The sequence below is a fragment of the Alexandromys fortis genome, unplaced genomic scaffold (assembly GCF_014885135.2).
Source record: "Alexandromys fortis isolate MF-2015 unplaced genomic scaffold, M_Fortis_MF-2015_v1.1 scaffold_32, whole genome shotgun sequence".
Classification (NCBI taxonomy): domain Eukaryota; kingdom Metazoa; phylum Chordata; class Mammalia; order Rodentia; family Cricetidae; genus Alexandromys; species Alexandromys fortis.
This window is the reverse complement of record NW_026067938.1, coordinates 6,566,623-6,583,631: the sequence shown is the minus strand read 5'-3', so window position 1 is coordinate 6,583,631 and position 17,009 is coordinate 6,566,623. Positions and strand designations below refer to the sequence as shown.

General features: G+C 49.6%; 1 protein-coding gene across 7 annotated transcripts in view; it reads right to left on the bottom strand.

Annotated features, from left to right (window-relative positions):
* The window catches only part of Stox2 (storkhead box 2), a 217,943-nt gene that overhangs the window by 91,196 nt on the left and 109,738 nt on the right, over positions 1-17,009 (bottom strand). Inside the window, exon 1 of one of the 7 annotated variants that reach the window (XM_050147289.1) lies at positions 13,246-14,974. The exons of 5 other annotated variants lie outside the window; for them this stretch is intronic. In XM_050147289.1, coding sequence (XP_050003246.1) covers positions 13,246-13,411 — 166 coding nt within the window. In that variant the 5' untranslated portion in view covers positions 13,412-14,974. Of the gene's footprint in view, positions 1-13,245; positions 14,975-17,009 lie in introns of those variants that run through there. One more of the 7 variants, XM_050147290.1, reaches the window with a different exon arrangement.

Sequence of the window (17,009 nt, the reverse complement as noted above, 5' to 3'; positions counted from 1 at the left end):
CCATGCAGTGCGGTGATGGCAATGCAGTGTCTGGTACTCTGTAGATGGGGCACCAAAAAGAAAAAAAAAAAAAAAAAAGATGCCTCCCTTGGGAGCAATGTGAGTAAAATGTAAGGTGTCTGTCTGGACACTTAAACATTAGGGGCTTTGCGTTCTATAAGGATGTAGTTAGACAGCCAGAAGACAGAGGTGACCTTCTGACCCCTGGAACTGCCAAGCTTAGCTACACCTTCCAAGAACCTGTCTCCCAGTGACCTGCCTCCAAGACACTGCACAGCCATTAGCCACATCTCTGATAAGCCTACAGCATCAATTGTAGCAAAAGGACCAAGGCTTCCCAGGAGTCCCCGTCTATGTGGCTGTGTTTGATTAACAGCAGCTCCAATGCTTTGCCCATAAGACACAATGTTTTACACTACTTAGTCCCATCAGTCACGGTTAGGATGGAAATGTCCCCCACAGGTTCAATATTTGCTCCCCAGCTGAGGTCTTGCTTGGTGAGTTCTCGCTGGAGGAGGTAGGTCACTGCAAACAGCCTTGGAGTTACGAAGCTGGCCTCTCACTTCCTGTCTTTCTCTGCCTTCTGGTTACTGACGCAAATGTGACCAGCTGCTTCACGCTCCTGCCAAGCCTTGCCCACCACCGCCATGAAGGACTGCACCCCTCCAACTGTGAGCCAATATAATACTTCTTGCCTTGAGTTGCTTCTTGTTGAGTATTTGATCACACAATGGAAAAAAAAAAATAACAAAGCATCCAAAGTGCAGGTTCTGTGTCATTCTCCCCATGACTAAGTAACCACGCATACACACACAAAAAGAAAAAAAAATCAGGTGTTGACGCATGGAATTCCATATTCTCCAGAAACTAAGCATTAGTGGTGAAACCCAGGCCTTGTCTGCTTACACACAAAGGCAGCTTTTCCAGTTTAACTCATTGGCCATGACCACAGAAAGCAAATTATTCCCACCTTTAGGCTTTCATTATCTCTTTCCCTCTGGGTTTGGAGGAAGGGAACACTGAGGACCTGTGATAATTTAAATGAAAATGACCCCCATAGGGAGTGGCTCTATTAGGAGACTTGGCTTTCTTGGCGTAGGTGTGGTCTTATTGGAGGAAATGTGTCACTATGGGGTGGGCTTTGAGGTCTCCTAAGCTCAAGCTACACCCAGTGACCCAGTTCACTTCCTGTTCTCTGCAGATCAAGATATAGAACTCTCAGCTCCTTCCCCAGCACCATGTCTGCCTGTGTGCTGCCATGTTCTGTCATGAAGATAATGGACTGAAGCTCTGAAACTGTAAGCCACCCCAATTCAATGTTTTCCTTTATAAGAGTTGCCATGCTTCTTCACACCTATAGAAATCCTAAACAAGACAGGACCCAGTGGGGTGACATACTGAAAATGACCAGGAGTGACACAGGTAGTAACCAAGGAGGTCTCCAAGCTCCAAGGTTCCTGACCCTAGCTGGGTGGGGTTCCCATGAGGTTTCAGCTTTGATAGCTAAGCTGGGTGGCAGGCGCTTTCTCCTCTCCAGCTTAACTGTGATCTCAGAGCGCCAAGTCAGGCTACAAACCATGCTCCTGGGAAAGCAGCAGAGATTCACCTGTGAAAAGTGGGTCCAAACTGTGCCAGACACGGCCCGTTTTGTTTCTTACACAACTATCCCCAGAACTACCCCTACTCTTCAAGACCCATCCAAGGTGAGACAATGCATTTGGTTTAAAGGGGACATTGCCCTCGGCTTTCCCTCCAAGTTGGCCTTGGGAAATGTTACCTTTGTTTCCTGTTTCATAGTGAGATTTTGTGAGACCCATTTTTCTTGTACGTAGAAACGCATACACGTGGCCCAGATGGCACCTCCAAAAAGGCTCTTTTTTCCCTGTTATCCAAAAAGTCAAATAAGCATCTCCAGTCAATCCGCATCTGATGAGATGATTTTGAGTGAAGTCAAGGTCTCTTAGATTTACATGTCACAGGGATGTCGACGTCAGAATGGTTCTTGATCATTTTTTCCTAAGTTGGAAATCTGAGAACAAGACTACTTAGATAAATGAGGAACACCATGAGCTAACCTCAGATCACGTATCAAGATCGGTAGGAAATGGAATATTTGATCTCTGATTAAATGACTCCGGAGTAAGAGGCTAAGAATCAGGCTTAGGTAGATTCTGAACTTGGTCTGACCTTGTGGACAAGTTGGCTGCTGGCACCCTCCTTCTGTACTCTCGGTTGTAAAACACCAGGAAATGTCCAGGTCTGTGTAGCTATGTTCCAAAAGTCAACAAAAGTTTCCTTGTAGAGAGTTGATAGAGTCAAGGAAGTGAGCTTCTTTTACAACATTGCCAGAAGATCTACTTTGGGTATTTTTTTTTTAAGTCCTGAAGCAGAGGCTCCACCTGTTCACCCCAGTGGCCATCAAAATTGCACCATTTTCCCTGTTTGTCCTTTGGGCTCAGCGACTGCAGCAAGGTGACAAATACCCACAATTACTCAGCGGGGCCTTCGCATCCCTCCGGGCGCTAACTATGCCTTGGCTCAAAAGAGAATTGGAACCCCAAGTCCACACTGCCGCTGCCGGGAATCTGAACAAGCCTGTGTGCTCTCGAAGTTATACGTGCACACTATCAGCCACGATGTTTCTGAACCTTGTTGGAGGGGTCACACAGGAGAGCGAGGACCAGCATTCAGTGCTTACAGAGTGTGCTATGAGAACACAAGCCAGCATTTCAAAGACTATCAGGCTTCCTCGAGGATGGTTGTCTCCAGCTTCCTAATGCTGCAACCCTTTAACACAGTTTCTCATGCTGTGGTGACCCTCCCCCACCCCATCATAAAATTATTTTTGTTGCTGTAATTTTGCTACTGTAATAAATCACGGTGTAAATATCTAACATGCAACCCCCGTGAAAGGGGTTGTGACCCATGGGTTGAGAATCAGTGCTCTAAGAAATTCAAAACACCAAGAAGGAGCTATAACGTGAAGCTATCATTGAGACAAGATGGGGCTATCACTGGACAAGTAAGAAAAAACTGGAAGCTTTTCAAAATGAAAGCAACATTGCTTACTGCAAAGTGAAAACCAAAACTGTATTTGTTATATGGTTTCTATATCATTTTTTAGATCAATATTTGACATTTAAAGTGACAACCATTGCAGCTCTAATTGGCTGGGATTCTCAGCTACACGTAATACAAGTCAGCACTGGCTCTTTAAAAACCACGAAGAGTAAACAATTCCAGTCTCACGCCCGTAAGGCATCAGACTCAGTTCTAAGTGCTTATGCAGATAGATTCCCATAATTCATCCAGTGCCTGCTGAGGAGGTACCATTATGATCCCCATTTCTCAAGACAGGAAACTGAGATCCTAGGAAAACAGCTAGCATTTCTGCTGCCTTGCTCAGGAAGTGGCAGAAAGGCTGGAATTGTGAAGCCAGGCTCCCAGGGCCTGCCTCTCAGCCATCACTCACAATGCTCACAGCCTCTCAGAAAAACAACCTCCTCTCTCTATTGTACATTAGGTGACTCACAGGTGACCAGGCAGGGTGGGAATGGCAGGCTTGGAACCCTAAAGACAGAGACACTCTATGAAGGGAAGGGTCTTTGTCAGAAGTCACAGCCGGGCACAAAAGAGCAGCTGGCACCCAGAAGACCATCATCACAGCCACACAGACACAACTTATGACTGCGTTGGGATTGCTACCCTACTGCAAGCCCACCACCATCACAGAAGTTACACCTCATGGTCCCCGCCAGTTCGTTCCTGCAGAGCAGGAATGAGTCAGAAAGGGCAAGGGCATGTACAACTGAAAAAAAGGGAAAAAAAATAGGCCTCTAGCCCCATCTCCACGTGGAGTTGACAAGAGAGCAATCAGGCAGCAAGTGAGCATCTCCATAGAGAAGCCAGCCTCTGCCTCCCACCGACGATCCAGTGGTGGGAAGGTTCCTGTCCTAGAGCGCCTGAAACAAGCAATACAAAGCAGCACAGAACAAAAGAAAAATATTCTAATTCCTAAGGTTGGATTACAGTCATCTGTAAAGCTAGTCGCTTCCAGGGCACTGGGGGAGAAGACACCCCGGGATTTCTTTCCAGCTTCCAATGGCCAGCAATCACTGGCCTTCCTTAGCTTGTGGATACTCCCCTGTGAGCCCCTTCAGTCACATGACGCACCCCCTTCAACTGGAATTCTTTCTATTTACCTATGGAGGCAAAGCCCATCCTGCTACGCTAATCAGCACCTCAGCAAGATTATGCAGACCGGATTCCCAAATATGTTCATAGTCACGGGCACCAGGAGCTAGAACTTGAATGCATATTTGGGGAGAGCCTGTCGAATGCATAATGACAGGCTCCAAAGCTAAGAGAGACACTCAGATGTGGGGAAACACAAACGACAGAGGCACCTCAATGATCACGACGGGCACCATTTCACCCTACTGATGGAATCATTTCAAAGCAAACAGTGGGCACACAAAAAGCAGTAGAGACTGTACTGGGTGTCCTGGAGGAAGAGGCCAGACAGAAGTGTGCAGGAGGGCTGAGGTAGGGTGCTAACTGCTAGACAGTCCCTCCCCGAGAAACTACGGCCATCAGAAGGCTAGGGCCAGGCATCCGTCCTCTATCCGAATGCCTGCAGGCATCTGCCAAATCTCTCTCTTTTATCTTCAAAACGAGAAAACTTGGCCGGGAGGAGTCATCATGGATTAAAGTAGAAAGATAAATAGAGTTTTTTTTTTTTAAACAGTGTTAGTTACCTAAGCCATAATTTTTCCACTGAATAGGTATATGGCAGATGTTTGAAACGTACATTATTTACGTAGCTGCTCTCATCTTTTGAGCAGTGACCTGCATCGCTTTCATGCTTTCTAAAACCGAGTAAAGATACCCAAAGCATGCTCCCGCTGCCAACCAAACAAAATAGCTACAGACTCAGTGTAAATACCAATAATGCTAACTTAAGAATTACACTACGCTTTGTTCTTAAGACCAGGGGAGTAACCTGCAAGCAATCTCAATGACGATTCTTTGGGTTTCTCAAAACCTAAGGAGAACTCGGTCAGCGAAATCTAGTTGACTCTCCATCTGCTGGGAATAAAAATAACTTAGGCCATCTGAGAGGCGGACCGTAAAGTTCAAAAGAGCTGGGCTATCCTGGCGTCAGCTGCTTCTCTGTATGGATGACCTCCAGCCTTCCTCATTCACAAGTGTGCCTAAAGGACCACCCTGCTCCCGGAACTCGCTGTCCCTTCAAAGTGGAACTCATCATCGGCTCCACTTTCCGCAGCTTCCTGGTCGCTCATTATAGTCTTCAGAGGCAACATCTTGATGCATGTGCTTTTTTTTTTTTTTTAATCAGTGTATATTTATTATACAAAGCAATTTTTTTTGACGTTTTTAACCAAGTATATCATGTACTTCACTCATATTTGCTCATCACCCTCTCTTGTGACCCGTTTTGCTGGTCTCTCTTCCCAAATAAGACAGTGTGTGTATCTCTTTGTTTGCGTGGGTGTATCTGTGCATGTGTATGTGAGTGCATGCGTGCATGCCTGCGTGGTGTGTGCATGTAAAAATCTAGACTCCACATATGAACAAAAACATATGCGCCTTTCTGGTCCTGGCTTCTTTCACTTATCGAGGTAACCTCCAATTCCACTCATCTTCCTAAAAATGTCACTATCCCCTCCTCCTTTGCAGCTAAACAAAGCTGCACTGTGAGCATCTATAGCTTGTCCTCTTTACCGTTCATGCTGACTGACAGCTAGGCTAGCTCCATACCTTGGCTATTGCGAACAGTGCCACGGGGAGCACGGATGAGCAGGCCTCTCTTTTATATGCTCTGGGTGTGTCCCCAGGAGCGGTTCTACACTTTGACTTTTGAGGACTCTCCACCCTTCTTTCCACAGTGCCTACACTAGCTAACATCTCCACCAGCAAGGTACAAGGGTGACTTTTGTTTTCTCTTACTTCTTAAAGCCTACTAGTTCCAAAGAGTAACCCATCCTTGTCTGCCGCGTGCTCCCTAGAGCTGTCCTCCCGACCCTCCTTCCTTGGCCTGTACAAGTTCCAGTTCAAGTACAGGTACACAGTTCCCGTCAAGCCGACGAGTTCTTTTCAGCTGGTTAGCTGGTTAAATGTTTTAATAAAGAAGAGCTATAGGCTCGTTTTAATGAGGATTCGGAAAATATAATTATCAAGCGAAACCTGCAATTTCACAGAAAAGGGGTTTTCTTTCTAACTCACTTAACTAAAAGGTGAATCAAGTTGGAAGAAAATCTGGAAAGTACAGGTGAAGCTAACCGACGATGCTGGAAGCCTGGTCCCCGTTGTGTCCCCGTTGTGTCCCCATTGTAGCAGCAGTGACTGTGGTGGACCTTTAAAGAAGTGGCTAGACACGACGGTGCTGTCCTGGGGAAAGGTCTGACACCTCCCTGGAGGGAAGAAGCTATGTCTGATATGACCCAACCAGATCTCTTACAGGTGAGGTGCTGTACAGTGCGTCTAGCCCAGGTGCTCACCCCCTTCTGCGCGTGATCAATTCTACTGGGGCATTGAAAAATGAGGGGGAGCGAGACCCCACAAGGACATCTGCATTTTGTTACAGTCACCAGAGCTGTGTGCCAAATAAACTTCTTAGCCCCAGAGAAAACCGTCTACGACAAGTCGTGTGGAGTAAAGACAAAAAGGACGAAGTGTGGTGTCTGATGTAGTGAGATGTGGCTCTAGGGTGGCCCTTTCTCATCTACTGCGGGATCACCACGTGAGTCCCCTCCTGCAGATCTTCGAAGCCCTAGCACTCATGGCCAAGCCACGCACGGCACCCCTTCCTCAAATGTTTCTTTTGCCAGTTCCCTCCTAAAGTCCCAGATCTATTACTTGCCTCATAAACTCAAGATTCACCCAAATTTCAGGTCCCTTTCTTGCCTGGTTATATGGCTGCCTCCATCCCAAGGTTACAGCGTGATAAACTCCCCACAGCTCTGTGTCGGGCTCGTACTGTTTCCCCAGCCTCCCCCCAGTCCTTCTCTTTCTCCATTTAAGTCCTAGCTACTCCTAATGACCTCCAGGAAGTACCCACTCCAGGCGCTAAGTGGTATCCTGCCCATCTCTGAGCCCTGGTCACCCTACACCAATCCAGACTTAACTGCTCTCCTTGGCTTCTGATTGTATACTCCAGCTTCCCGATTCCCAGAGGCTTGTTCCCCCCCACCAGTCATAACAGGGGACGGCTTGATGGTAGGATCTTAAGATTGCATAACATAAATAAATAAATAGATATTTGCCGGGCGGTGGTGGCGCACGCCTTTAATCCCAGCACTTGGGAGGCAGAGGCAGGCGGATCTCTGGGAGTTCGAGACCAGCCTGGTCTACAAGAGCTAGTTCCAGGACAGGCTCCAAAGCCACAGAGAAACCCTGTCTCGAATAAATAAATAAATAAATAAATAAATAAATAAATAAATAAATAAATAAATAAATGAATAAATAAATATTTGATACAATAATATATGGTCTGTAGAATGCTAAGTTATAGTAACTCCCCTAGTTATAAAGAGACGACTCATATCCCCACTTCCAGACATCCTCCCTTTCATCCTCTTCTCAAAACAGTCATGTCTTTGTCATTCATCTAAAAGACAACCGAGTCCTGACACGTGCCAAGCTCGAGGAAGTAGGCATGATGAAGACGTAAGTGAAACAGGTGTTATCGGCAAGCAGCCGGCTGTCCAGAAAAGGAAGAGACTAGGGGAGCTGCAAGCACAATGCGAAGCTGCTATGACCCAGGCGTAAAGTAACTGGCACAGAAAGGATCTGGGGGAAGAGAGAAAGAAGGGGCACACTGGGGTGCACCTGCACTCTCAGCGACGCCAGAGACAGAGGCAGGAGGTTGAAAGTTCAAGCCAGTCTGAGCTATAAAACCTAATCTCAAATACAGGGGGTGGGCAAGAAGTGCTGGCTCCGGAAGGGGAGACGGACTTCGATCAGACCTCCTGAAGAGGTGGCAGACCCAAACGGTGTCATAGAAAGTCTGAAGCAGACACAGCGGCTTGAGGAGCAAATGAGCATACGGAGCTCCCAGACACGGGACCCAGAGCATAGGGTAATAAGAAGGTTAGCAAGATGTGGAAACAGCGGGGTAAGTCCCAACGTGGAGACTTCCTAGAGCCCACAGTCCACACAGGACTCGATCCACAGGCACGAGATGCATTAGAAAGTGAAGCAACTTCTCCAGTTTTGCTTTGGGCNGGGGGGGGGGGGGGGGGGGGGGGGGGGGGGGGGGGGGGGGGGGGGGGGGGGGGGGGGGGGGGGGGGGGGGGGGGGGGGGTGGGGGGGGTGGGGGGCGGGGGGAAATACCAAAAGCCTTCTGGGGTCCCAGGAAGAATGGATTGGCCCGGAAAACTGGTCCCTTTGGGAGATAATAAAGACGAGCAGAAGATCTAAGTAGCTGGGATAAAGAACAAAGATGCAAATTTAAAAAATATTTAAATGGTAGAAAGCAATAGGATTTTGTGGCCAGCTGGCTACACATTCCAACACCACATAAAAATAGTCCGGGGATTTGCTACTTAAGGAAAAGTTTATTAGCTCCTTTAAAAAAATCACTCATGTCATTTCATTCTTGTATGACTGTGGCCAGAGTAAATTTAGACTTGACTAGACTCTGCTCTCACTACCCCGAGAAACCTTTAGAGTCAAGACATCACACAGGTTCATGACTCAGTAATGAAGGCTGCACTAAACTCCAAAGTCTGTGCGCTCTCCCAGAAACCAGGACCTCACCAGAGTTTACTCTCAAGCCATGCTTTCAGCATAAACGATCCTGTACCAAAGAACACACACCCTTGTCCAATCTGTTCCAAATCTCTGGGAAGTTACAGCGAATGTAAGGCCTCAAATGCCCGGAAGTTGTCAGCATTCTAAGGTTTCTATACAGCATACTCTTTTTCTTTTTCAGATGAAAATTTTCCAAAGAGTGTAAAAAGACATCGCTTCTACTCGCCTGATGACAGTGGTCAGTGCAGGGAGCTACAAGTAAGACAGTTGGGAGAACAGAAGAAAAGGTAAGAAACGGGACACTGTTTATTAAAACTTGCCACCTATAAAATGCCAGGAAGCACACACTTAACATAGGCCTAAGGATGGCAGGAAGCAGGACTCCCTCCTAGAGAAGCGTGGGACTCCGAGGGATGTAGAGGAGGACCAAGGGCTCTCCTAACGATCATGTGTGAAGTTCGGAAGTGCCAAACTTGCTCCTTATGAAACCTCTATGATGAAGCCATGGAGCCAGAGGACTCTTTATGGATGGAGGGAGGTCATCTGACTATAGGGGGACAATAGCTGACGTGAACAGGTCATGAACAGAACCTGAGCGTTCAGTTTCCACTTTCAAGAGTCTTAAACTAAGAGCACATGAGGAACTGGGTCATAGTAAAACCCGGAAACCAGTTTCGGTAAAATGAAAACCTGATCAAGTGGTGCGCCAGCCATGTCTCCCCCTCCCCTCCACTAATCAAATCATCATCAGATAGAACTCATTGACTTTTTGTGGGTTTTGTTGTTGTTGTTTTGTTTTTTGTTTTTAGGATGTCAGTTTAGGGCTTTCATTTTATCTCTTTCCAAATCACACAGGGCCATAGTTTTAAGAACAACAAGCTTTCTCCCTTAAAGGTATGACATCAAGACATGAGAACTGACCTAAAACCTAACCACCACTTAGCATTCTCTTTAATGGGCAGTCTTTATAGGCATGCTCAGTAGAACCAGAAGACTAGAAAAATTAACTTGTAATCTTGATCAGTGGTAGACAACCCACCAGAATTCTGGCGGCATTATACTCGGGACAAGAAGCAACAGCTACGCTCAGTACAGCCCAAGGGGAGAGCAAAGGGAATGAGAGGCCGCGGCATCATCTGAATGAAAGGCTCGGAGGACACTCACACAGGAACAGAGGGGGCTGTAAAGGCCTCGTGCACTCAAAACCGAAGGCTCTCCAGTCAATCCTTCCACACTGGTCTGTGGTCATGGCTGCAACTGCGGCTGTCCTGAGAATCACAGATTTCCTTCTTCACTGGGGAGCTTGACTCTCCCACTAGCTAACATCACGGTTTCTGCCTAGCAGAAGAAAACTGAGGCAGAATGGCCCCACATCCACTGCATCCAACCTCCTTTCTTCTCACAAGGCTGAGCACGCTCTGCAGCCATCTTGGTTTGAACAGAAGGCAAGATCCCCCACTCCACACTTCTGCCTAGAAGACACTGTTGGGAAATGAATATACAGGAGGAGCAACGGACTCTTCTCCTGGCCTGTGAACTCTCTGGTTGCTGGGAGGCTGGGCACTCTTAGGATTATCAAACTTTAGGTTTGACAGCTGAAAAGAGGCATAGGAAGAAACCATGGTCTGCACAACCAAAAGGTTCACAGGTTTCTGTCCAACCATCCCCCTGTAAGACCTGATCAGCCTCAGGTGTGTCTGGCCTGACCTTATAAGACTAAATTTTTTTCCTGAAGGGAGCAGGGGGGGGGGGGAATCAAGGCCAAAGGTCAAGCCCACTGCTGTAAATCACATTCCACATTGGTAATTCACTTATTACCGATTAGAAATGGTGCTGTCTCATAAAACTTATCATAAAGGCCTACAACTTCTCTCGAAGCGCCTACCACATGCTAGAGATCCGGGACAGCTGTCAGTGCGTACCTGTAAAACCGTCCTGGGATTTCTCATTTCTCAAAGATTTTTTTTAAGTTATTTTCCTTAATTTTCATATTTTCTGGGGGCATTTCTAAAAGGTCTCAAAACCGAAGCTGCTCTAGACTATGTAGCACAGTTTTGAAGAGGCTGATCTCTGAAGCCAAGTAACTTACCTACACGGCAAGCTCTCCCTGACTAAAATGGAGCGTGGTAACGGGAACGAGTGGAGCCGGCAGCTGGGCGGACAGAACCAGCTGTCAAACCTTCACGTTTCTAGGCTGCCTCTCATTTCCCGTCATGCTACGAGACATGAAACAACGCTCCAGCTCGCACCTAGAACAACCAACTTGTTATGGCAGATTCCATTCACGCCTTGCTGGAGGAAGAGCTTCCGCCAATGATCTCCACGGGTTTCACACAGCATCAGCTACCACCACCTCCCGTGGTGCTGAAAGGAGGCAAATTTGGGGAGGGATATAACAAAGAGGGTTGCCCTCCAGAGTCACCCCAACCAAAAGGAGAAAGGGTCCACCGCCCTCTCAATGTTTTCATTGTAAGCATTTGCCTTGGGATTCACTATTTCCTTCTATGAACCCTAGACCCGCTTTTCATTCCAGGTACTAGCAGACATCCTGGGCAAGGCCCATGCTCTCTCCAACCCTGGATCCTCACAAGAATCTAGCAAGACACTGGCCTTCAGGAATACTCCACCAAATGACACCGCCCTCTCCTTGGAAATGCTCTGATCTCAACAGTAACCTGACATTGAGTCTGGCCAGAACACCGCCAGTTTGGATCAGGTTATTCCAGGAAAGCCATCTGACCATCTGCAGGTCGCACACGGAACGAAATGAGAGAATCACGTCAAATTGGAAGACTCTTCCTCATGCCTTCGAAATTGTCTCGCAGCACTGGCCATCACAGAGTTCTTTTGCAAACGTGATCACGAGGAAGCAATGATGAGGCAGATAAAAATAGACTCCCCGGGAATGTGCCTGACATTATTACACAAAGTCTTGCAGGTTTGTTGGAGAACTCATAGCACCTGCCCTCCAACCGCTCTGTCAATTCTGATTTCTTGGGGGGGCGGGGAACAAGAAAGAGGGGTGTGCTGAGGATGCAATGGAAGCATCCAAACCTTAGCGGGAGAAGCCTAGGATTAGCCTAACACCCAGTGTGGACACAAGGTCGACGTACAGGGTATAGAGCTGCCTCTAGGTGTACAGTACATTCACTGTCCTGATAGTAAAGAATGGAGCAACCACAGCCACGACTTAGATTACTTAAGCGTAAACTGTGGTTGTCACTTCCTTTCCAAAAATGGTTTTTCATGAAAGAGAAAATACAGGGAGTGTGATCGCCAAAATAGCACGCAACATCCCTTATGTTTGCCCGATTTTGCAATAAAAAGGATAGTTACATGGATTGAGGCTTTTCCGCGAATGGAGACATGGTCATGGGACATATTTGAAGTGCGAGATACTGACCCCAATTTAAAAGGATTTGCTACTTAAGAAGAAAGTAACGCTAGACTGTAAGTACCAACCACAGGCTTAGAACAATCTCCCCAGTTAAGACAGGGCTTAGGGCATCTTGGTACAGGGACTTAGCAATAGAATTCGGTCTCCATGCTTCCTTTACATTGCATTTAAAAGCAAATTAATTTTTTTTCCAGAATGAAAACATTGGTATCTTCCCACCTCTTTGCATACAAGTAAGGAACGCAAACCACAAGGTTCCCAGGCTTTTCTCCCTTCAGCATCTCAAGTACAGTATCCCTGGGTTCCCAAGCCACAAAGCAAAGCCAGCGAATGGAATTCATGGAGAAACTGCTCATTCTAGGAGGCTCAGAACACTCGCTGCATTTTCACAGGAAACCTGTTTTGAAGCCTTCACTTCTGTGAACCATTGTGTTTGTCCTTCCCATTCGGCATGCAAAACACGATACAGCCTCCATTGCATCCACAGCACTGATGCAACCTACGCTTAGTCCACCCACAATCCTTGAGTATTCCGTATGCAAACACACCACAACCCCCGCCCCAAGCATTCAAGGAGCCCCAGCAGAGTCCCTGTGTGCAAATTGAACCAGCCTCAGATGGGCATGGGCAGAACCTCGAATCATCTAGAACGGTGCATGGAACCTGTTTCTTTTTAAGGGGCGGGAGGGGAGGGGGGGGTGTTGTCTGTTTAAATACCCTCTAAGGTAACTGGCCATAATGCAGGCACGGGCGAAGCTGGCACTGCGGGCAACCCTAGACGCAGGCTCTCCTTTCACAAAGCTCAGGGAGGCTGCAGTCCTCATATCTCCCGGCAGACCAGATGCTCGGCTCGATCCCCCTCCCCGATTTTACCTAACTAATAGCTCTCCAACCCCATATTGAGAGGGCCTGCTGTGGATCTCGCAGAGGTACAAAATGGTGGATGGGAGCTAATTTTCCCCTGCTCTCCCCATAACTCAGCACATCCATCACAGCAGGTCCTCTACCCACCAAACCCCCAAACTAGCCGCGGCGCACCAAACACGGCCAGCGGCTGAACAGTGGTTACCAACCTGATGTCATGTAGCCCCGAGAAGCCTGGGGCGCGAAGGCCGCGGGGAAGCGCTTGTGCAGGCGGTAGTCCTTCTCGCTGCGGGACCTCATGCGGTCCGAGGCCCGGTCCGAGAAATCCGAGCTAGGCCAGGCTCGCCGCAAGGTTGTGCTCCGGGTCTTCTTCATGGTGGGCAAGAGCGACCCTGGTGCCCCGATAGTGGGGCCTCAGCGCCGGGGCGCAGCGCGCTGCTTCATCCGTCTACCGCGGCCACGACCCGGGAGGATTCTGCGCGCATTTTTTTTTCCCCAGCCCCTCTTCTCGTTGGTGTCTACACCGCCAGAGGCAGGTCCGGCCCTCCCCACGCCCCCCCACACCCCCACGGCAAAGGCTCCGATTTTACACTCGTCCCACAATGCATTCCACTTCATTTGCAATCCTCCCGGCTTCCAGCTTCCAGATTCCTGGGGGGGAAGGCACGTTGGGAGGCTCGGCTGCCGAGAGGGGGCGGCCGGGGTGGGGGCGCCGAGACTTGCAGCGTGGAAGCTATGGGAGCGCAGACAATGGCCCGATTCAGCGCAGGAGTGCTTAGCCAACTGTGCGCCACAGCACAAAAGACCCAAACAAATGAGGAAGCCGAGGCCTCCGGGGGCCGACCCGGGAACGCTCGCCCGAGAAGCTTGACCAGGCGGCTGCAGCCTCAACCGTACAGGGAGGCTTCAGCGCGAGGCGGCGTGGGGATGACAGCGTCCAAGACGCGTCACCCCGGACCTCCCAGCCGCGAGGCCCGCAGTCCCCGGCGCTGCCTGCCTCTGCTTCTCCCGCAGTCCTCGGGAGGCAGTCTTCATTCCAGAGGCTCGAACGGGGGGCGCGCGGGAGCACCGGGACCGCCGCTGCGACAACGCAGGAAGAGCCCAATGGGTGCTGACGACCGCGGCGCCGCGTCAGGCTTCCTCCTTCCAAGGCTGGCGGGGGTGCGGGAGGTTGGGGGCGCGTGCCGACACGCGTGGATCCCCCGCCGCAGGCATACTCCTACTCACGGGCCGCGGTGGCTGCGGAGCCCGGCGATCGGCCCGCGCGCGGGGCCATCGCCGCCCGGTGACTAGCGCGCTGCGCGCTGGCACGGCAGGAAGCGGGACGGCCACCCAGTGTCATGCTAATCTCGGGGTTGAGCAGAGGCTCAGCGGGGATCCCGGCAGCAAAGCCCCAGCGGCGGCGGCGGCGGCGGCGGCGGCGGCGACGACGACGACGACGACGACAACGCGGGGCCTGGGCCCTGCCGATGACACCGCGCGGATCGTTCCACGTCTTTCCGATGGTCCCTCCCCCTCGCTCCGAGGGCTAGCCTTCGTGGGAACGCGCCGATCCGCGGCGCCCGGCCCGGCCCACCTGCGCCCAGCCGGAGCCACGGGGCGCCGCGAACGCGCGGGGACGCCAGGCCCACGCTGCCTGCCACGCGCCAACGGCCTGTTCCCTCCGCGATCCTGAGTGGCAGTCACTCCCCGGTGGCCTGGTTGCGCTGGCGGACCCGGGGCCTCCGCACCGCCCGGCCCTGCACAGCTGTTTATGGTCCAAGCACCAATCGCTGCAGGACAGCGGTGCGCGCGGAGGAGGGGGCGCGGGCCAGACGCGAGGTCACGCCGAGTTAAAGGCGCCCGGCCTGGCCGCCAGCCTCGCCACGCGCCGCCACTCCCATTCTCATCCGCCACGCTCACCTCCCCACTTGGGTTGCCAAAAATGCGTTTTGAGCTATAAACAACGATAATAAAGCTGATTGCCTCTCGAAGAGATCTGTCATTTGGCGTTTGAGCATTTTTTTTTTTAGTGCATCTGTGACAAGGAGACGTTTCCAATCATTTTAAAGGTGGTATTCCACGCTGATGGGTGACAAGATGAGATGCAGAGAGCAAGAGGAAGCCTTCATGGGAACTCAGCAGTCGGAGGGCTCTAAAGGGTTAAGATTCAGAAAGCCCTGGCAAGACTTCCAGGAGGCAGAAAGGCAATGAGATCTAGTCTGTCTGTCTGTCTGTCTGTCTGTCTGTCTATCTATCTATCTATCGCCAGTATCTCTTGTCAGAAAAAAAAAATCTCTCTGCGGATACTAAGGGGCGGGGATAAAAAGCCACAAGTCACATATAAAACGCATAACTACATCAAGCAATATTAATTACTAAGTAGAAACCTATTAGCCAATGTTCAGCAGCCTCTTTATAAATCAAGACAATCCCTCAAAAGGTGCCTTTTGCTAAAATGCAAAAATCAGAAAAACTACTGGCTTAGAAGGTCTAAAGGGCCATGGAGGTGGGTTTTTTTTAATGTTTTCATAAATGCGAGTTATGACATTTAGATATCTCAAATCAACAATTACTAGTACCTCTCATGAAGCCAGAGTGGTTACACTAATTACCGTAACAATTATGAGTTAAGAGTGATGGCAATCCTGTGACAACTGTGAGAGTCACTAACTGAGCAGATCGCTTGTGTAAAATACCACATATGGCTCCCTGCAATGAATGGTCTAGTGGGAAAAAAAAATTCAGAAAGCTCCATAAAAGCCAAAACTCTGTGCCACATTTTGTGAAGATGCAGAACCTCCATGCCTCCATGGGACATGGCAGGAGCTGAGGTCTATAGCATGAAGAACTCCTCAAGCAGGGAAGGAGACGGTGTTTGGGGCCATGGAAACAGCCGTGCAAAGGCCCTGGGGTAGCAAAGAATCTTGGTTTCTGTTGGAAGAAATGCAAGAAGGCCAGTGTGGCTGGGATCAGAGCTGAGCAAGAAAGTCGTGGGCGATGAGGTCATGGAGGAAGGGAGAGTAGCTCATGCAGGGACTTGTCGGCCATGTTCAAGGTTTTACATTCTACTCCTGGTGGACTGGGAGCCACAGACGGGCTCAAAGCAAAATTCAGTCATAATTTTAGAAGTTCTGTGTAGAAGGAGCTAGAGGGTGGAATAGGAAGCGGGGACTGGTTGGGAATTTGTGGGAAGTTAAGTTTGAATTACAGGTCGTTTGTGGGGAAAACGGGGTGTTCATGTTCGCACCCTGAAACAGTGAGTGGACCTGCGCATGTCTGAAGAGAGGAGCCATAACAGGTCTCGGTTTCCTGTGACAACAAACCTTGCAGAGAAGTGAGAGCCTGCAGAAGCCAAGCAGCCAGACTCGTAAGAACCAGGCAGTCAATACGTCAGGCATTGATGATGCCTGAAGCAGGGATGATGGGCCCCACTCAGTAACTGACTCACCCACATTGGCTAACAACGTGCAATGGTCATCCGAAGAGAAGGGATGGGTACGCCCACTGTGAAAGTCAAGTTCAGCTTGTCCGTCTGTGCTTGTACATGATGACCCCTGGATCCCTAGCCACAGTTCCTAGTCCCCTAGCTCTCCTGAGACAACAGCGTCTCTTAGGCATCCACCAAGGCAGCCCATCTTTGGGAATATCCCCAATATTCAACCTGGGAGTTCACAAACATAATCGAATTGCCAGAGAGATAGCTGAGCTCCAAGCCTGAGGATATGAGTTACACAACCACAACCCGTGTAAAAAGAAGCCAGGCGTGGTGGCAACACACCTGTAAATCCAGTGCTGGAGGGGTGGCGACAAAAGGATCCCCGTGGCTCACTGGCCAGACAGTCTATCACAATCAGAGATGTCCTGGCCATTGACGGACACTGTCTCAAGAAAACACCAGTGGATGGAACCTGAGGAACACCTGAAGTGAGCCGCTGGCCTCCACCCACAGATGTAAAATTCTACCGTGTGGGTAAGCTGCATTTTGTTTGTG